Source organism: Lepisosteus oculatus, chromosome 1 (assembly GCF_040954835.1).
Source record: "Lepisosteus oculatus isolate fLepOcu1 chromosome 1, fLepOcu1.hap2, whole genome shotgun sequence".
NCBI lineage: Eukaryota > Metazoa > Chordata > Actinopteri > Semionotiformes > Lepisosteidae > Lepisosteus > Lepisosteus oculatus.
The window spans coordinates 67,632,687-67,654,925 of NC_090696.1; the positions used below are offsets into that span (position 1 = coordinate 67,632,687).

The 22,239-nt window shown below is 40.4% G+C and overlaps 2 protein-coding genes across 3 annotated transcripts; one reads left to right on the forward strand and one right to left on the reverse strand.

Annotated features, from left to right (window-relative positions):
• Positions 1-525: 525 nt before the first annotated feature.
• tlr1 (toll-like receptor 1) lies at positions 526-7,625 on the forward strand. The gene is made up of 2 exons (XM_015345878.2): positions 526-607; positions 2,125-7,625. The coding sequence occupies exon 2, from the start codon at positions 2,156-2,158 to the stop codon at positions 4,541-4,543; it is 2,388 nt and encodes a 795-aa protein (XP_015201364.2). The 5' UTR covers positions 526-607; positions 2,125-2,155; the 3' UTR covers positions 4,544-7,625.
• A 4,330-nt stretch (positions 7,626-11,955) lies between these two features.
• On the reverse strand, positions 11,956-21,941 carry tmem33 (transmembrane protein 33). 2 transcript variants are annotated; one of them, XM_015345879.2, is made up of 9 exons: positions 21,784-21,941; positions 21,509-21,594; positions 20,009-20,098; positions 17,670-17,764; positions 16,026-16,213; positions 15,434-15,501; positions 14,588-14,721; positions 14,140-14,223; positions 11,956-13,434 (listed from the first exon to the last, which is right to left on the reverse strand). In XM_015345879.2, exons 3-9 carry the CDS (start codon positions 20,054-20,056, stop codon positions 13,305-13,307), a joined length of 747 nt encoding a protein of 248 aa, XP_015201365.1. In that variant the 5' UTR covers positions 20,057-20,098; positions 21,509-21,594; positions 21,784-21,941; the 3' UTR covers positions 11,956-13,304. The 2 variants fall into 2 exon arrangements, with proteins under 2 accessions (XP_015201365.1, XP_006630101.1); XM_006630038.3 differs by lacking the exon at positions 21,509-21,594.
• Between the last annotated feature and the right edge of the window lie 298 nt (positions 21,942-22,239).

Below are 22,239 nucleotides of genomic sequence, written 5' to 3' on the forward strand. Positions count from 1 at the left end.
ATCGGTGGTATTCTCCGAGATTCCAGACAAATAAATCCCTACTGTTTTGAGAACGGTACCTCCATCAGTTATAGGGTGGTAGAAGTAATAGCATTTTAGAACAGGATCCATTTTAAATTATTTTCAAAAGGCTTTGTACCTAACCGGTACATAATTACTACATAAAAAATAAATAAGTATACATAGCAGTCTATAGTATATGAATTGTAATGTAGGTTCTACAGTGAACACAGGGATGTACTTTTGTTTATGCTATTATGAGCTCCAATTTTGTAAGGGAAAGTCAGGATTTAGTCCACTCCTCAGACATTTCAGATAATTTGCATGAGTTTTCCATAGCATTCTAGCTAAATCGGCCTTGTTATATAGGAAGTATTTGTATTATTCCTTTGAAGTACTCTTTACACAGCTTTGAAAAAGCTGAGGACTGTCGCATAATGTGATTGCAGACTTCCTTTGCAGAGCTTCCTGTTGCCAGTCAAGAGAGGAAGAACAGTAGATAATACCAGTTAGAAATCGCAGCGATGAGGCAAGCTTCAGCCTAAGGAGAGGAAATTGCTTTCCTAAGTGTTTGATTAAACCACTTCAATCCTGAGATCACATTAAGGTCAGTATGCTTCAGCTTTCTGAAAATGTTGAGGTAGAATAAGATGTGGTTTAAAATACTTTGAAGAACTGGATTCTTTATTATTATTATTATCTGTCTTCATTAGGGATATTATTTAGTGGTTCAGTATAATGATGGCTCTTTAATAAAATACACTTACTGAAAAGGACGAAAACCCTTTGGTCACATATATATATACAACCACATATTTATACTGTATATTGCTCATATATTTATGTAATTCAGAACATAGAAATGTTTAGTTGGGTCCAATTTAGAGAAGTCAATCGCAAGATATTTCCTGAAAGTGTACGTCAGCATCTGATTTCTACCAAATGCCAAAGAAGAATCATATTGAAACTGGTCTGAACAGGGGCTGAAAAAGAAGCAATACTTGTTTTCATATGTCTTCCTCATGGCTCATTTCACATAATATTGACTGACACATTCCAAAACCTGCTGATGAAAAACAACCCTTTATGCTGAAGGAGAGTAGCTTTTACAGAACGGATGAACAGCACACATCCTGCATCTCCTCATTAAACAGATTTGTACAGTATATGGGACCTCTAGAGCATCTGAGGGTACAGACCAAGATTACAGACATTGTTGGTCTCCTGTCTGCCCCATCTGGCATGTCTCTATCTCAGGACTGCACAATGTACAGCCTGTAATTCAAATACTAAGCATGGTGTGTTCAGAGGGTTCCAGATCCTGCACTGATTTTGAAACGGTTGTCATTGTTGAACAGTTTGATCTGATGCAAAATCAGTGTGATTAGGATATGTCTGTGTGTGCACAGAGGCATGCAAGTTTATGTTCTGTTGAAGTGTACACTGCATTAGTTTGTGTGAGGTTAATGTTATGTGGTCTATGAGTGTATTGTAGTGGCTCACAGACTATGGACTCTGTTACATAGTTCCCTGTGTTCATTTAATCTGGTATGGCCATGACCTAAACTGTACTTGTTGTCTTTTTTATTTTGAAAGCAGAGTTTTAACACAGTACCAATAATGGATGTTCGTTTTACACCATTTATGACAAAGAACAAACCTAGAAATACCACAGAAAACAGAGGGCAAAAGGCTACATATGTTGCACTTTCATTAACAACCATTGACTAAACCTGCATAATTTAAGATAATTATTTTTAGTATTACACTGTTTTGCAATGCAACTTATAACTGCATTAAGAAGAATAAAATTTCTGAAGGGGTTTGTTGTAGCTAAGGTCTAAACTTGCCTTCAAGTTTCTATTGGGAGGCATATTTGGAAATTTGCTTTCAGCCCTTTAAAGATTGAATGGGAATTTTAATTAGTTTTAACCTTATATCAATTTCTGAGTTTCAGAACTCCCCTTATTCAGGAGGGTTATGTAAAACAAAGAAAAACTACAACAACATAAAATAATTAGTGGAGTTACTGTTAAAAGAAGAACAGCGACACAATAATCTATTTTTAATTTTGCTATTGTGTTTTTTTGGTCTTTCTCCACTCTCCACCTGTGTGGATTACAGGTTCACAGGTGAAGGGAATTTCACTGCCAGGATGAATTCTGTTGTGCTGACTGTCTGTATTCTGTTTGGTGCTACTACACGAGCAATTTCTGCAGGAAATGAATGGCTAAAAAACACCTTCAATTGCTCCTCTCAATCCCTGACTTCCATTCCCAGAAGCTTACCCTTAACCACAGAGGCCCTGGATATGTCCCATAATGAAATAAAGACCCTCAACAGTGAGGATTTTTCAGGAGTGCCACATTTGAAATTCCTCAACCTATCCTCCAACGTGATTGATGACATCAGCAATGACACCTTCAAATCAAACCAGGAACTGAAATACCTTGACCTCTCGTGGAATAAACTTCGCAACCTATCCTGTTACTTCTTAAATTTTACTCCCAATCTGAAATATCTGGACGTTTCGTTCAATGAGTTTGTTTCAATGGCCCTCAGCCATGCCTTCCGCAACCTGAGGCATTTGGAGTATATGGGCGTGAGTGGTAAGACTCTTCAGAGAACGGACTTCCAGAGCATCTCTCACATTCGACTGAGGAGTGCGTTTCTTAATTTGGAAAGTCTCACTTCCTACGAAACGGAGAGTCTAAGACGCTTAAATACTGAAAGAATCAAAATTGTTGTGACAAACAGACTTACAGATGTAGACGTCATGTCTGACGCTCTCTCCATTTCAGAAGAGGTGCTATTGTCTGCAATGAAGAGAAGTGAATACTTAAAACAAGCTTTGGTACATGTGAAGAAGGGGAAAGAAATGAAGGCCGCACATCTGTCATTAATCAATATTGAGATGTCTTGGAACGATTTCACAGTTATAATCAACACTATTTGCCAGTCATCAATTAAACACCTATACATAGATAATTTATTCATCACAGAGACAATTAAGAAGAAAGAAGTCACACAAAGCAATTCTTTGGAGTCCTTGACTATTAAAAATGCGTCAGTTCAAGATTATTTCTTTTTTCAAGGTGATCTGTACAACTTTATTATTAACAGGATGTTGCAGAACCTCACTATTGCAAATACACCCATTGTACACATGATTTGTCCCCCAAACCAAAGGCCTTTCAAAATGCTAGACTTATCGAACAATACGTTGTCTGACAGTGTGTTTTCTGTAACCATCACCAATGAAACCAGCTGCAAAACTTTAAAAGAACTACATACCCTGGTTTTAAGAGGAAACAAGCTCCAGCAACTCCAGAAGCTGTGCAGCACAACACAATACATGCTGTCATTGAAACACTTGGACGTCAGTTTCAACTCACTCACATACAAGTACACATCCGAACACTGTCACTGGTCTGAGAGCATAGTCACTTTAGTATTGTCATCGAACAACCTAGACGATTCAGTTTTCAAATGCTTACCCAAAAACATACAAATTCTGGACCTGCAAAACAACCAGGTGACCGCAGTCTCCGCCGATGCACTAGATCTGATGGCCCTGACAGAGCTCAACCTTGGATCGAACAGGCTTCTTGACATACCTCACTGTGACAGCTTCAGAAGGCTGCAGACTCTGTTGCTGAAAGAGAACGGCCTTCACACTCCATCAGTGGGATTTTCCAGCAGTTGCCAAGGCCTGGGAGTGTTAGACGTGAGCAACAATCCATTCATATGCACGTGTGCCTTGAAGGAATTCATTAATTTTACAAACCGACACAGTGCCAAACTTCTCCACTGGCCCCTTGGCTACAGCTGTAGCTACCCTCAAACCTTGAATGGCACATTACTGAAGGACTTTAACATTGCTGAAGTATCATGCAATATATTCCTTTTGCTTACCGTCATTCTTTGCCCTACTATATTCATCATTGTTGCCACTGCGATTCTCTGCAGACTTTTAGATGTTCCCTGGTATGTGAGGATGATCTGGCGGTGGACCCAGGCCAAGCATCGTGTGAAAGCCAAGCAGAAGCTGGAAGCTCCAGGAGAAGTGCTGTTCCATGCTTTTGTGTCCTACAGTCAGCAGGACGCAGCATGGGTGAAGAACTACCTCCTCCCCAACTTAGAAGAAGATCCGGTTTTGCGAATCTGTCAGCACGAGAGGCACTTCATCCCAGGGAAGAGCATAGTGGGGAACATCATCAGGTGCATCGAGCAGAGCTACAGGTCCATTTTCGTCCTGTCCGCCCATTTTATCCAGAGCGAGTGGTGCCACTACGAGCTGTACTTTGCCCAGCACCAGCTCCTGTCCCAGGACTCAGACAACATTATCCTGGTCCTTCTGGAGCCCGTCCCCCAGTACCTCATCCCTTCCAAGTTCTACAAGCTCAAGGCCATGATGGCGAAGAGGACCTACATGGAGTGGCCCCAGGACAGGAACAAACACAAACTCTTCTGGGCCAACCTGAGGGCTGCCTTGCAAGTCAACCTGTCTGCTGGAGTCGGGACTCCTGACACGGAGCTTTAGTTTCTCGATAGATGAATAAATCCCCAGGGCAAAGCGTTCATTAAGTCTTCAGATCAGATTGAACAACTACCACATGCTGTCATGGCTGTTATAATGTCTCCATCAGAAAATCAGGCTGTCAACAGAAATTCTGGGTGCTGTGAATCATGGCTACTGGGGTTCCCTATGTTGCATACTTTTGTCCATATTTCATTTGTCAGCGGTAAACATTGAGGATTGTTTCCAGAGATATAGGTACTGGATTTATACCGCTACTAGTTGGAAGTATTATTTAAATCCTCAGATTATCATGAGTTATTTAAAACAGAAAAATATACAAAAGCAGTTTTGCATTATTTGTATTTCACAGTGTTCTTTGGAAAAATGAAATCCACAACTGTGTGTAACAGTCTGCAAGGTTTTTTTAATTTGCTTTACTTCTCATGTTCTGGCCACTATGTTGTTAAAAAATGCCAGCAATAATAGTGTTTGAGTGGGGAAAAAACCCATTAAACTCATCATAGCATTCTTTGAAAAAACAAAAATGGAAACCTGAGGTGAGCTCCACTGTTCAACTGTCATTTCAGTTTCGTCTGTCACTGTGTCACAGACCCCTTCTTCTGCTTTTGCACAGCTGCTGTTTATTTTTAGAGTCATTGAGAAAAACTGCTTTTAGGCTTCCTCTTGTCAAAAACATAACTTTACGAGAAATACCAAGAGAATATTGATTTTTCTGCCCATAGTGCTAGTATACTAGAGAGCATTTCTACCCTCAATTGAATTAAAGAATGACATTTCAAGTGTGCGACACTCCAAAGTAAAAACTGGAAATAAAGCAACATGTACAGTAACACATTTCCAGTATAAGCCTAGGAAAATTAAAATCAATGGAAACATACTGGAGGGACGTGAGGTAGACAAGGCAGAAACCTGCTCTCTGCACCAAGAGAAGTCCTGACCAAGGACTTAGACCTCACACACTCAGACTGTCTCTGCATCAGCTGTGACCTGTCTGAAGCTTTTTCGGACTCCTTTGGTAATCTTGGGATAATACTTTTTTTGGATGTTTAAGAAACAAAATGTAACAGTGTCCTAATAACAGATGGGATTTTAGAATCATCACGGGCTACCACTTGTTCTCCTCATCTCCCCATCCCCAGGGCGGTATACTCCCCACTCTCGTCAACTGGTACCGGCGGTGGTATTGAGCATCCCAACAGAAAAACAATCAACCCGAGAAGGAGCCTTAAACCTCTGCAGTTTCAAGGCAGCTTTAAATGGTCAGATAGCAAAGATCTGGACTCCAAATTAAACCACTGATTGAGCCAATCGAGTCACTGAATGCTCGGCTGGACTATAAAGCAGAAGTGTCTTACGTACCCCTGCCTCAGCACTGTCCTAGAGAAAACACAGCCTGTTTCAGCAGGAGGGGAGCTATTGCTTACACATTTGACTTCTGTTTTCATCCTGTATACTGTTATGTTCCTTAATATCAAAACGCACGATTATCTCTATATTGAGAAATTGAAAATTATTTTTTTTGTGCTGGAATGAATTGTGCATGGCCCAGATTGCTTTTCTTTCCAAACAGCTGAAGAAAGACCTTTTATTCAAAATGCCCCCAAGACACATAATTGCTTAAATATCAAGAATAGAGCACTTTTTGAGTGTTTCATGGTAAACAACTGCCATTCAGCCTTCTCTGAAACACGTACACAGGACCAGAATCACTCTGAGGCACAGACTTAAAGGAGAATTGAATCCACAGAGATGACTTGTTAAAATCTTTTTCAGTCACCTCATAAATGAACTGCCAGTCAAGATATTTAGTAACTACAATCATGTTTTGGCCCAGCTGAGGCTTGTCTGTACAATACAGACAAACTCCTGTCACTCTTTTATTCTTCAAGTTCCAGCCAATTCGAAGGACAAAAACACAATAATAAAAGGCTTGCTCCACCTAAAACACAAAACTGTTCCATTAACTAACTTATTGTGTAACTCTTTTTAACACCAGGAATTATTTATGGGTGCGCTCTGTTGCTTAGGTGGAGCTAACCCTTTATTAAAGTACTTAAGTGTATTTTAGGAAGGGATGGAGCACACAGACCAAAAGAATAGGCTGGGACAAAGGGACGAATGGTGTAACACTGAAAATCAAACACCAACCATTTCAAAAAGGTATTTGAAAATTGCTATTCTGGCCCTACAAGGATCACTGTGCCGCTCAGATCCGAGACAGATCCTAGGCTGGCTGTCTAATCCCACTCCATCACCAGGGAATGCAGTTGCCATTTAGCAATCCTTGTTCCTTATCCAATGTGACAAAATCTACTGAAAGCAAACAGCATTTGGGGAAAAGGTTAGGGCTCTCTCTTTAGTTTTGTTGTACTGATCTGTTTGTCCAACATTTTCCTTGACGAGACTTACATTTGCACCAATTTACTCGGCTGGGTATTTCAGTGAAGCCCCTTGTTTAAGGGAACTGCAGCAGTTTTGAACCCACAGCATTCTGGCTGAGAGCCCAGAACCTAACATACCCTGATGAAAAATATGATAAGACTCTTAAATGCAGGAATATTTTCTTTCAAGTATAGTCTCCGGAAACCCAAGGTGTCTGTCAACCTCAAAGACTACAGCCAAGCTTGACCTGCACTGTAGTTGGCTTTGTGAGTTAAACAGAATATTTGTCTTTTCGCAATTACAGAGCAACACCTAGAATACTTTAAAAAGGGCCAGTGCAAATTATTCTTGACCATTTTCAATCTTTATTTAGAAAATATTGCGTCTCATATAGAAATTGATTGAGTAACGAATGTTCGAGAGGAATGACAATAGCCAAGTTCGATCAGCCTCAGCTGTCCAAAATCCATAAATCAATCCTGATGTCATTTCCTTAAAATCCTTAAACATTTTAAAGGTGGCGCGTATTACTCCCCTCCTCTTCCTCACATACGTCTTTTTCATTTCTCCTTCACCCCAGCAGATACCTCTTGGTCACTCCGCTCTCTATGTGGGTCCCAGCTTCCTCGCCTTTGTGGCCAGGAGGTCAGCCTCAACCAAGCGGGTTAAACCAAATTATTGTATCTTAAATGTTGAATTAACCTTTCAATATGCCTAGTGCCTGTGCATTGCAATTCTTAGTGAAATATATAATGGTACTTGAGCTACAGTCTGGTGCAATTAATCTGTTGTCGGAAGGTCAGCTCATGCTGTCGTGTTCGATTCTGTTGGGCTGGTCTGTTAGGTTTGGCATCGGAACCAGGAAGACAGGGGGGAAAAAAGTCACGCACCCTGCAATAACGGAAAAAGTGGGCAATTGGAAATGGTTTATATATCCAGTTCTAAATAATAATATATTCTAAATCCATTTTTATATTACAGATCGACATTACTGAATAATCTGCTTGCTCCCCCCATCAAATCTACCTAAGGAAAAAAAAAAACGCGCTCGACTTGATCACCAATTGCACTCCAGACTCAGGTCTGCCTCCACTCACAGAAACCTACATTGTTAAACGAATATAAAAACACGTACAAGTTTGAAACGTTCGAACTGCCCTTTGCCCTTCCTAAAATATATCTGCAATATGGTGCCGTGAGCATTTTAAAACTACGGCTCAATTACAATACCATTCGCTGAGACTTTTGTATCCCGTAACCGCGTCTTCCCACAACAGGGCGCAGCGGAGCCGATCTCTTGAAAAGCTTTCTGAAGAAGAAAAAAAAACATATCTGAAATGTTCCGTGAACCTAGAGGTGAAAACTGCTTCCTTGTTTCAAATGAGAAGGAGTTCAGTAAGCGACGAACAAAGAACAGAAACAATTGCATTAAAATCAAGTGTAATTGTCATACAGAGTACACAAGGGGAGAATGGCACTGAATTACAGCAGGAGAGATTATCCCGGGCAGTCATCTCAGTAAACCCTAGACACTGCCAATTTTGCACCATGAAATTTATCATTCTTGCTGATTTAAGCACAACGCAGAACACATATGGATCTGGGGGCTTTGCTTCTGAGGGTACAGAGCGGCTCAATTACTGAGCTGATCTTATTTCAAATCCTACAGGGAGACAGCGAATCGCTGCATAATGCGGAACAGCAAATGAGGCCCTTTTTCTTTGCTGTCAGCAGGCTGCGATGATTGTGTTTATTGGATTTTTACCGAATGGGTTTCCATTCTGGCAAACGGGTGAGAGAACAATATTTTTCCGCTGAGGCCTATATTAGCATTTCTGCGGCACGACCAGTAAATAAAAACAGAAAATACATTTTTTTTTTCAATTTATTGTGATAATTTACAGCACAGGCACCACCAGGTCAGACAGCTTAAGACTCCCAGATGTACTGTATGTATCACAGCAGTCCTTTTCAGGAGACCCACAGCTCAGCCGCCAGACTGGATAAAAACGCGAAAGCTAGTATCAAACTCAGTACACGCGACACAAGGTCATTCAAGTTACTAGCACTATCACTGATATCTGCTGAAGACTTTCACTGCAGAATTATACAGAGACAGGGAACTTTTCTCTTCATGCACAGGACGTATTTCTTCAAGACGTACTGTATTCACACCTTCTGACTGAAGGAACGATACATCAATACTGATTACATCCGTGATTCATAATAGTGCTATCTTTATCAATCTTGATTGATACATGATTTGATTTCCTTGTTTCAATATTACATGGTTCTCAGCTACAAAAATAATTTCCATAATGTGAAGAGGTAGAAAAAAAATGACGCAGGATCTGAAAACATTTTTTTTTAAAATATGATCTTGAAATATGATCTTCAAAATGTCATAAGCCAAGGCAGCTCACAGTACTAAAGGTTAATCCACTAGCATCTTTAAAACAAGAGGTGAAGATCAGAAGTGCAGTGGACTGGAAGGGTAGCCTTAAACTATGGCATGGATCTGACTATCTACCCCACTTGGTCGCACCATAAAGACAAGCTTCACACGGTGAATTTTACCAGCTTTTAAAGTGGGTTACAGAGGGTGAGGTGATTCAGTGAAGGAATAGTAATGAATAATTTCATACAGCATCTATAAAAGCAACCACCGCGAGGAGATTCAGAATGCATGAAACAAAACTAAAGAAAATTACAAGTCCAACAAAAAAAATCAGATGCAAAACATTCAAAAAAGCTTGGGCTAAAAGCACCCAATATGGCAAAGATCCTAAGCTTTTTGGAATAGGATCCACTGAGTGCAGGGCAGGGATCTAAAATTGACCTCCTGGTGGGCCTAGTGCTTATTGGTCTTTGTTCTATCCCTGTTCTCGGTAAGATTGTTGGTTTAATTATTTTAATTGGCCACATGAGTGTAAAACATTAACGAAGTGACGGTATTGTGTAACCAACTGTAAAACACCCCAAGAAAAATCTTGTTCGTTTTAGAAAATAATCAGGTCGTTTCATTCACTTCTCAGGTTGGAATCAAAACCCAAACACACAAGGACTTCCAGGGTATGAGTTTAAACCCATTGTCCTACTGTCTACTTGTTATTCTTCCTGCCCGAGTAGTCAATTAAACAAATTCACCTAATTATCTTCTTCAACACATACAGGATGTAACTCCAGGTCATTTTTCAGTTGCTCACTCAAAACACTCACTTCGTTAAAGGTACAGTAACCATGTTACAAGTATTCTACTTACATATGCAGGTAATTAATTAGACCCAGTGTGTGACAGAGCTCATGAAGGAACAAAAACAGGAGGGCTCTAACCTGTCCAAGAACTCAGTCTGACTCCCCTGGTGTAAGTCAACAGCAGGAACACATAGTAAACCTTTCTGAGGGGAGTAAGCAGATAACATATTGGCTATATAAATGGTATATATACAGGGGGCCCAAGCCATTAAAAGCCTTGAACATAAGCAAAAGTATGTTAAAATCATATCAAAAGCTGACAGGAATCCTGGTAAGGACTCAACTCAAAGACAGGAGTGATATAATCATTTTTGCATGGCCTCCTTAGGAGCATAGTGGCTGAACTTTGAACATATTGCAACTCCAGAGATGTTTTAGAGAGTCCTGTTAGTAAAACGTAGGAGTAATCATTAATTTATTTTTTTAAAGATTGAACTGCTACACACACAGAATAGTACACAACAAGGCAATATGTCTCTAACTCGACAATATTCTGCTAATGCTATCCAAAATCAACCCAGGATCAAACAGCGTATTGGATTGGATTGGATTGAATATCAAGCGCAGCATTATCCCATGACATGGTGGTAGCTCTGGTTTTACGTATCGCAAAGGAGGAACCCAATAATATTGTTGGCATTTGTCTAAATTTTAACCTGAGTACTAGGTTTAGTGTGAACACGGATCTGAATATCATCTGCATAGAAACTGTAATTCAGTCCACGTTTACCCCATAATTGACCAAGGGAGAAAACATCATTACTAAATTGCAGAGAGCCCAGTTCTGAGCCCCATGGAACTCCAGATGTAACACATCAGAAGTAATATAATAAAGAAAACTAAACTGGGGATATTCAGCAAGGTGTAATTTAAGCCGTTTAAAGGCAGCACCAGATATGCCAAGCTCTCCAGCCAAAGAAGCATAATGCCATGATTTACAACACCGAAGAGCATACACTTGATGCCATATTGTTTGCAGCATTAACAGGTGCTGCTTCAGTGTTTATTACCTTAAGTCAGACTGAAAGGGTTTCAAATGTTGGAGAACAAGATTATTAGTCAAGTACTAATGAACTATTAGACTAGTTTAGAAGAGTGAAACAAAGCATAGTGCTCATTAGTGTACTAGCACAGCATCCAGTAACAGACAGCACTTCTTTTAAAGGCCTAGTTCAGCAGCAAGATCGACACACTCAACTAAACTCAAACACACACCAGCTACAGCACAATGCAACAAGCACAAGTCTTTCTTTGCGATTGATTTGCTTCTGCCATGTTGCATCAGTGTATTAGCAAAGCACCATATCTGTGAACTAGACACATTGTTCAGAGCCACAATCACAGATTACAATCAACAGTGGAGTGCTTTGAAACACATCTGCACTGACCTGAGCTCTCAGTGTTGGAATTTTCAGTCTGCAATTCCCCCTCAAACACTCTCACTTGCAAGAATAAGTGTTTTAGCAAATTATTCTTATAGTTTAGCTATTTTAAGATAAGATTACTTTATTAGCCACATACAATTTCTTGTATTAGGAATTTGTGTTTTTCGCATACCCCAGCTTGCTCTCCATGAGAAACACAGGCACAATGTTTATGTTTAACATGCATTACAGTGATCAAGAAAGATTATATTGTCAAAAAGCAGGAAGTGTGTTTAGCAGAAACTATAAGAACAAAAATGGCAGATAAACCACAATTTACGTCGATGAAAACATTTCCATAGGGCCGTGGTTAACACTTTCCAGATTTTCAGAAGGACCTGATCACACAAGTAATTCCAGCATTCGTTTATTCTGTTTTCAGAAGAATGACATAAAACAAGACAAAGAGACACAATGAAAGACAGAGAAGAAAAGAGATGCCTTGTACAACAGCAGTTCATGCAGCCACGCCCACAACTGCTAGAACAGCTTGCTGAAAAGCTGATAAATAATCAATCTGTCAAGTTATAAAATACATCAATTAAATAGGAATTTTAAATTAGATTGCATTTAATTTCTACATTTTGTACCTGGAGGTTTTCTATTGTAGACAGAACACATGGCTTACCTATGCCCAAATAAAACAACAGCATGCTCTCAACCAAACAAACTGCTATAATTACATTTCTAACAAGGCAGCGTGACTGCACTACCTAAGCATTACATTAGTCCCCTTTGTATGCTGAGTCCAGAGTGTCACTGGCTGAGTTAAACAAGAAAAACTACTGCTGTAAGCTGACTACAAACACCCACTGTGACATTAGAAAAGAAACGATTTTTAGCTTTTCCTCGCTGTGAATATTGCATCACTAGTATTTCAAGTGACATACATTATAGTTATTTGTAAGTACTTCTGTGAAGAATAACAGAAGGTATTTGGCTTCTCCCATTAGTGGTCCAGACAGATACAGCTCTAGCCTGCAGTAGGAAAAACTGCATTTGGATACAAAACCAGCTGGGAATAGAAAACAACTCAAGTGGACTTCCTTATACAAAACTAACACTTACTGTATTATAAATGCCTGAAAACAGAGTTGGTAATTTAAGAAAAAAAAAGATTAAAGGTCAGATTTGTATATATACCTCAAACACCATACATATATATAGGAAATCTTTCAAATTCTACTTAAATTATCTTTAGAGTATTTCATCAATGTTATGTGACAAAACAGCAAACAAATCAAACAGTATGAAAGCTTTGTGTCCAAACAGTATGATCATTCTGATAGGAAGGACAGTGACTTAAACAGTGAAGGTTTTTCAGAGGCCTCAGGACACTGGAACCAATTTTAAACTATTCAAATGTATTCAATTACAATAAATACATAAAAAAGATCAAAAGAGAAAATCTTTTTTTAAAACAACTTGTGTTAATCCTTTCACAAAAAAAAAAGACACTCACTGACTCTTTAAGAAAGAAGAAGTCTCAGAAGGGCTGACCAGAACCATAATGACCTTAAGACACTTAAAATGAGATCTGACAAGACATGAGGAGTGGAGAGGAGGCTACCTCATTTGACAGTTCAGTGCATTGTGCATTACCATTATTAGCTATAGACAGCAATTAGCAGAATACACCAGCTGCTGCGAATATTCGAAGTGTTTGTCAATCCCTAAAGAGATCCCCAAAACTGGCAGAATTATGCTCCAGTTGGCGCCAAACGGCTAACAAAGGCAATACTGCTGAGACACATTCTTCTGACCAACGCAGGGCAGGACGGCTTCATTATCAGGTGTTCAAGTAGAATCCTAAGTTCTGTGAACAGAGTCCTGACCAGGAGCAGGAAAAAAAGAGACATTAATGCAAATGGCTTAATAAAAATACAGAAGACTGAATGAACAGAACAACTACATCAGTGTCGGGAGAAGGCAAGGACAGAACAATCCTAACCAAAATCGTTTAACAATGAGGATGGTCGTGGTTTTAGTCAAAGTACTATTAGCATTACATAGTATGATTATGACAATTGTGAATTATGACGATTTAAAAAAATCATCGGGTACAGGTACACTGCTGAATTTACACTTTTTCTTTTTGTGGATTGAACTAAAACTCATCAACAAAATCTTGTTCTAACTAAAAGAGCTTCAATGTTTATTCTCATTAGAAGAGCCAGCAGTTCTCTGTGTAATTGCTGTGACCCCACTGTGTTGAGAGGATAGTTACAATATTTCGCGTACTCTTTTTTTGAGGTGTAAATGCAAATGTCTTCTTCGCTGTCTGATGTTAAATGTAAACATGACTGAGGTGCCAACCCATTTGTTGGAGGAGGAGGCAGGCGAGAGTGGTATTACGAAGGGGGGTAAAACAAGTCAAGAATACTGTATTTTTAAATCGGGGTTGGTAAGACAACAGTTGAAAACAACAAACTGCCATCACATAACGAGACGTTTTTACCACAAACGTTTCACGTGAGCTCAGTGAGGCGGACTGGTGTGTTTTATTTTGCACGGCCGTTCTCGGACGTCTCTTACCGACAGTACGGGTTTCTTCGAGAAGAGTAGCGCAGAGTGAGGAACCTGTAATAAATGAACGGCTGGAGAAGGCTGCCCTGGCCGCTGGAAGAAACGACACATGGTACAGACTTGTCAGTAGACGCACATTTCTTTGGTTCTACAGCCAAGAGTTTAGATGTTCTAGTACAATCAAACGGAACGTGATTAGAAAGTCTTCTGAAGCTCAAACATGAACTACAGCCACCAGTCTCACCATGGTGTTGCCTATTGTTGAGCAGTACAAACTGCTTAATCCTGAGAGGCAAAATCTGAAAAACACTTGCAAAACCTCAAAAACAGCAGGTACGAAACTGAATCACTATTGAAATGCAACTGGTTCTCAAAACGTTTTCACAACTTTATTCCAAAGGTATTCCAAAATACACTTTAGCTCAGGACAAAGATGATAAAAGTAGATTGACCTTACCTGAAGAGCATAAAGACTGTCGCAGGCATCAAGAAGATCTCATTACAAGCAATAAACTTGAGAATATTTTGCTGGTTTGCTGTGAGTTTATCCAGAAATCTCCTCACAAAGGCCAAACTTGTGGGGCCCATTGTCTACAGAAAAATTGAAAGGCACACAAATGACCATCATCATACAGCTGTTCTAGGGCACACAAGAGAGAATTAGTCTGCAACCTTTTGCAAAGTCAGTCTGTGACAAGAACTGAAAAACTTGAAAAGAATGGGTTTCTACTGTATGGACGTCTATGAATTCGTCATCATTTAAGCCACTTCTCCTGGTGATATTCAGGTCACAGCACGTTTAAGACTACGCCCAGATAACCGAGCACAAGGCAGAAAACACAAGACAATCAAACCTGATCATCATGGATGTGGAAGGAGAATGAAGAACCCAGCAAAACGGGAAGAACATAAAAATTCCACACAAACAATTTTTTATTTGAATCTGTGACTGGGGACCAAAATTAAACCTTTAAGTGGTGGAGCAAATATGTTCCTTCTCAGTGGTTTTTGTACCGCATACTGTATTGAGACCTCTTTTTAAGTAGAGAACCTTTGTATTGAATACTGAGCAATTTCCACTTTAATGTAACTGACTGCTTTTCTCTGGATGCTTTAAAACCAGGATATAAAGCAAGGCATTTAAAATTTCACCAAGCACTGGAGAGACCTCATTTAGAATACAATGCGCAATTCTGTTCTCCCCGTTAAGATAAAATACATTTCAAATATGGAATCATTTTTTTTTTATTGTTCTGCTCATGAGAAGGGTCAAAACGAAGTTGGGAAAAAATGCCATACTTACGTCTAGAACCTTTTTTGTGTAAGTGGTCGCATGAAGCAAAGAAAACAGGAAGACTGGGAATATGCTCACTGCAGGCAGTGGTTAAAGAAAAGTCTGGCTGAGGCAGGAAAGAAAACGAGTTCATACACTAAGCACGGGGCTTTGGGAAATGCAGAAAGCCTCCCGATCAATTCACAGAAAACGAACCAGCAAAAAAAAAACAGCAGACACAGCTGCCGGGTAGTTCCCTCAGTTGTCACGCCCTCTGCAGCCAGAGGGCGCTCCTTCTCTGTCCTGTCCCTAGTTTCCGGTCTGCTGTCCTTCCTGTCCCTCTCTTTCCCTTGGGCTATATATTTCCGGGTCTTGCACTCCGTCCTGGCTCAGCATTGACGTTCGGATGTCCTGAGACCTGCCTAGCACCAGGGCGCCCCACGTCCGCTCCCTGAGGGCATAGGTTTCTATACGGCATTCCTGAACTCTTTGCACTAATGAGCCCGGGCCTTTTTCCCCGTCTCGCCGTTACGCATATGGGTCTTTTTCCGCTCTCCTGCTCCCCACGGTTAGTCCCTTTGGACGTCCGTGACATCAGTCTCACCAACTCTTTAAAGGATACTGGTCACCGGGTAGGAGTTGACGAGTATCAGGGAATAGAGCAGGTAGTGACAGCTGTCCTCCTGCAAGGCCTGGGCCAGGAACGCTCTGCTGAGCTGGAAGTGAGGTAGCCTCTGGTGTAGCCGGAGTGCGCTGGTCAGGGCGTTGGCCAGCAAGGCACGCTGATAGAAACTAGCTGCCTCCTGGATGCTACAGGAATAAAAATGAAGCAGGTCAATTTAACAGCCCTAAGAGGGGAGAAAAGTATGCAATGCTTCTTCCACAAACTAAACAAGGAACTCACACAACACACAATCAGAATGAGAGTCTTCCAGTGATCTGGGATGTGTTCATGCCCACGGAAAGCCCTTGCACTACAGAGTAGAAAGGCCATGTGAGAAGGGTTAGAGGTAACTACCTAACCTAACGTTAGTATTTTACCACTCTGCCTTCACAGACCAATCTTGAATTCCACTGCTACACTTTGAGCAGTGCAGGACTTCATAACTGGTACTTGTATCCCCATCATTTAAGAAGACCATCTGAAAAAACGGCAAAATTGCTGTTCACCTCAGAAGTACTCTTCCACAAGAAAATCTCTGCCAACCTGCTGGCCTGCCATAACACCGATACCAGTTGTTAAGATCATAGAGAAATATGTTTAATTTCTCTTTCGTCAACGAACGCCACTGAAGATCAGCTTCGGGACACACATCACCAGCGGACCCGAAGCAGGGAGCTGCTCCCAGGTGCTCACAAGCTGCATGACAGGACTGCATCTCCTGCTCACCCTGCAGTTGGACTTGACCCTGCCTGTTGGCGCCATCTACGCCAGAACTATCAGACAGTGGAAAACGCTGATTAAAGCGCAAAACTCATGCAAAAGACCAGTCAATTAAGATAATCTTCTGGCTGTCGGGTATGAGAGACCTGAAAACGACATTAATACAGAAATAAAACCTAAAACTAGAGACAACAAATCACTCGGGCTCTCTGAGCACACAAGTTGCAGGACAGTAAACTCGCCAATTATCATTCCTATTAAATGAACAACCACAAGAGGGAATTTAAAGTGACTTTGGATGTATTGCATCATCTTTCCAAGGCATGCACAAAAAAGCTTGCATAGTTCTCTTCCTGACTGGGGTATCACGTCTTCAGTAATATTATGTTTTGGTGTCTCTTGCAGGTACAGCAACACTGTGCTTGGTAACGCTAACCGTGAAAACATCTTGTAATAAAGTCTTATTTTTTCATGTTTAGAAAACAACATAAGCACCAAACAATTTAAGGGATATTCTTCAGCTTTTAGGACTCATACTCAGTTACACTGGAGGACATAGGTTACAACCCCTTTCAAAAGCTAAAAAGACGCATCTGTCCCACTGTGGCTAATTAACGTGAATCAAGGCAGCCTGACTTTTTTACAGGTCCACACTTGAAGAAAACAGCTTATTAGTCAATAGTTTAAACAGAGAAGCACCCAAATTATGGTCAGGATGAGAAAGCAGTTAGTATGTGTCAATGTTGGAAACATTAACTCCATGTGGTTGATGTTCTGTTAGGATATCCTGTGCATGGAAAAAAGCTGAATTTAAAAAAGTAGCAAGTCTAAGGAAAAATACAGCTAAAAGGGAAAGAAATGAACCGATCGTTATTTACTCACCCCAAGACTGGAAGAATGAACAGAATGGAGCAGTACACAGTAAAAAGCCGTGAGAGCCACATGGCAGTTTCCAGCTTGTTGCTCAACATGAATTGCTGGAACAGAAGCAAAAATAAATCTGAAGTCGTAACACAACAATACTAATAATAATAATTAATAATAGTTGCTTACACTTATATAGCGCTTTTCTGGACACTCCACTCAAAGTGCTTTACAGGTAATGGGGACTCCCCTCCACCACCACCTGGATGATGTGACGACAGCCATAGTGCGCCAGAACGCTCACCACACACCAGCTATCAGTGGGGAGGAGAGCAGAGTAATGAAGCCAATTCATAGATGGGGATTATTAGGAGGCCATGATTGGTAAAGGCCAATGACCTTACGATGACGGCCAGGACGCCGGGGTTACACCCCTACTCTTTTTGAGAAACACCCTGGGATTTTTAATGACTACAGAGAGTCAGGACCTCGGTTTAAAGTCTCATCCGAAGGACGGCGCCTGTTTACAGTATAGTGTCCCTGTCACTACACTGGGGCATTAGGACCCACATGGACCGCAGGGTGAGCGCCCCCTGCTGGCCCCACTAACACCTCTTCCAGCAGCAACCTTAGTTTTTCCCAGGAGGTCTCCCATCCAGGTACTGACCAGCCTCAAACCTGCTGAGCTTCAGTGGGCTGCCAGTTGTGAGTTGCAGGCTGCTGGCATACATCATAGCTCAAATATCCCAATAAGAACATTCACATTGCAGATGTTCACTCCTCAGTTCTCTGAGTGAGGGTACTGAAACACACCATCAAAACACTTACACGCTGTCAGAAATAACAGTTCGCATACACTTTGCAAATGAGTGCCAATATGTTTCTGCTGATAACACTGCATTGAGCAATGAGATTTAGTTTATCAAAAATAAATACTTTCGTATACACTACTTAATTTTGTCTCTCTTGGGCTAACATCTGTAGTGGAGTTTTGAGTGAAACTAGAATAGTTTTGGTTGTATTTGGAATCAGCACCAATGTTTACAATGTATACACCTGATTTGGATTTGCTTTTATGACTAGCATTTGTGGACAGAGCTCTAATACAAGAGGGGTTTAATGAGGGCATGGTCACCAACATGTCCCCATTGATAAATTTCAACTGTTCACGTGTGCACACAAGAGAGTTTCTGGCGGCGGAGTGGTGCATCTCTCACTGATGTCACTGAAAGCTCACAGGGGTCACAAAAGCTACTGCTGCTTTGTTTGGATGGTCAAGGTGATCCTGGCTAAATAACAGCCAGCCCCAGCTGCAGAGATCTCCTGGCAGCTGTGTCCCACCACTAAGGGAATCACCAAGAGCCCAGACCCAGGCTTGAAGTGATGACACAAAGGTCAGAGGGAGACACAACCTACTGTACACAGAGATGAGAGTGCTAACTGAGAGTGAGCAAAATCACAACATGTCTCAAATGTCCTAGTTGGTGCAGTGGGACAAAGGAGCTGATACAAGGACTTTCAGACTGCTTTCTGACTTTTGACTGGCTTGATTCACTGTCGGTTGCAGAGAACTTGACAAACACTTTAATTCAGTGTAAAGCAACAATAGAGGATCTTAATGACTTGGATCACCTAGATTTCAGACGTAGACACAAGAATGTCTCAGGCTCAAATGTATATAGTCTTTGCAAAAACTAAAAGAAAGCATTCTATGCAGACTGTTTTGTTGAATTCTGATAATGTTTATACATTTTCACATTTTGAAAGCACTGCATATAAACCGTAGAGAGGCAGAAATAGAGAAGAAATGTTCTTGTGCTCAGATGTCATATGAAAACCAAGTTATCTTCACAATGTTCTCATCTAACTTGTACACTGTTGAACCTCTCTCAAACGTGGTGATATAAATTCAATTTCAGTACTAGACTGAAAAAGTACTCAATAAATTTATTTAATACACTCATAATTTAAGGTTTTTAATATTAAAAGATAAAAAGTTACACATGAAAATGACAGTGTTGACTGATATTACAGAACATAACAACAAGAGGCTGCTTTTCAAATTATTTTAAATGAAAGTTATTTTTTTCAGTAATATTAAACCAAGTAAGCCACATTTTAAAGAAACCAAACATTAGAATTTTCTATGCTATCATTGAAAACTGTTTCACAAAAAAAAAACCCTGAATATGCAGCTTACAATATTGGAAATAATATTTAATAACATTAGAATGACTGTCTTCATTTTCTGTTCTCAGGTGTGTTCTCCTGCCCTTGTGCCAGATGACTTCCAGGTGAGTTTTCTGGCTACTGCCGATGAAACCCACAAGAACAAGGCGAGCTTGGTCAGGACTTACCACAGGCCCGACCTGGGGGGGAGGGCTCCTGTTCTCTGTGTCTGCCATCGCCGAAACTCTGCTGCACCCTCAAAGAAAAAGAGCCCCAAGCTGAAAAGGCAATACAGAGACGTTAACTGGTGCTTCAATGATACAATTGTCATCACTGGCTATAATCCTGTATAACTTTCCTGTATAATCAGCTGTGCCGTATAAGCACCATGCAATTAGTTGCTAAAGGAACAGAGGCCACCTAGTCTCAGGAGCTCAAAAGGTGAGTGAATGATGTAATATTCTCAAACAGATGACGCCACTGTGCAGCACAGTCTCTCACTACAGATTCACGTACTGCAAAACCCTGGGAGAATCCTGGTCTAAACCTGCAGGTCCCGGTAATGTTTTTTTTTATATTCAATCTCATGTTTTTACTGCCATCAGTTATTTCTTTCACTAGCAAATGCACCACCATCCAAATTAGCGTTATAAGAGTCCAGGCCCAGATGAAGCCAGTTACAATCCACTCAGAATGGGGAGAAATAATGCCAAGAGGACAGAAAAATGAACTCAACAAGCAATGCATTACATTTGACAGTAATAACTGAAAGTACAGGAGAAACAGCAGATAGATTCAACCACGTCATCCTTCTGTATGGACAGTAAAAGTCCAAAGCATAACTACAGAAGGACTATTTCCTAGATTTCCAAAGTCACCTTTTTCCCCATGGTTTTACAATACGTTTACATCAGTCTTTATTAGATTACTTCCTGTTACTTCTTATATTTAAAAACAACTAATGATTTTGCTAAACAGTGTTTCCTGCACCATTTGTTTCTATTGTCCAAGTGAAGAAATGGTGATTGAAGCCAGCTTTAGTGATGACCACGAACTGTGAAACGCGTTCTAAAACAGAGTTCTAAATTAAGTAGATTACATAGAGTATCATGGCCTCAATAATCCGATGGATCGGATACTCGCCATAGCAGATCCTCAGTATTATTTTGCACTCAAACAGTAAAGAGATTCCTTTCTGGGAATGTACGAGATGAATTAAGGGGACATAAACACACGAATGAAAATTGCTTTTCTGAAGAGTGCGGCTGAAGAGCTGTCCCCCTCTACTTGTTCCCTTGAAAATTTCCTTCAGAAAGATGACTTGCATTTATGTGTATGAATACAAAGCACTTTGCACAAAGAGCAGTACTAAACTCCACTGCACTTAAGCGAAATCGATATTTAGTGTCTAATATTCAACTCATCAGGAAAAAGCACTAAAGTTAAAAAATTAACTTCACACAGAAGCAGCGTTATTCCTACAAATTGTCACGGGCCTAAATGATGATGACTTTGATTATTAAAATAAAATATCGACATTGCACTACATGCGTTGCTTTTACATTCACCAGATTTCGCGTACCACATCAGTATCAACAATTTCTTTAAATATTAAAAAAGTTAGACGCATGCTATTGAGAGAGCTCCTTTGCCGCATTAGTGGAAGATGGAAGATTATTACGAAATACCTTTCTGATCTGTAACAGGCGATTTGCAAACGCGGGGCCTAAGCTTCACTTTCAAAAGGGCATCATGACTCCAGTCGGCTGAAAGCCTCAAAAAAAGAAAGTCATTGTGGACATCAGGCTTCACTCATTTATTTCTTGAGTCAATGTGTAGTCTCTCTCTCTCTCACAGGAATCTGAATGAAAACGATCCCGAATTTTCCAGAATCTCACCGGTCCGCCAACACCTGCTGTACCGACAAGAGGTTTACGAAATGGTCAATGAAGGAATGACCTACCTGCTATGTTTTTTTCTGAATAATCAAGGTCCTTGGACTTGAATCAGAAGCCCAACAGAAAATGACAGTTTATAATACCTCCTCAGATGAAAGCGGAAATTATGCAGCAGAGTAATGGATAATAATATGGCGAGGTTGAACTGGTCCGGCTGTGATTACTGTCCCCCGGACACCCTGCTGTTGTGTGAGACGGTTCCCATGGTGGCACTTAAATTAAAAATATATATACTAATTTGATTAGGAATACGCCAATATCTGTCCAATTTACATTTAGATGGGAAAAGTACAATTACCTAAACATTTAAATCCATAATCGTTTAAATGCTACTGTGGGTAAATGCATTCTCTTCCACAGTAGCATGTCCTCGCAGGTACATACTGTAGATTTAGCCTGGGGTACATAGATTAAATAGTTATTTTTACAAGTAAATAGTTGCAGTTACTGATTTCAGCAGA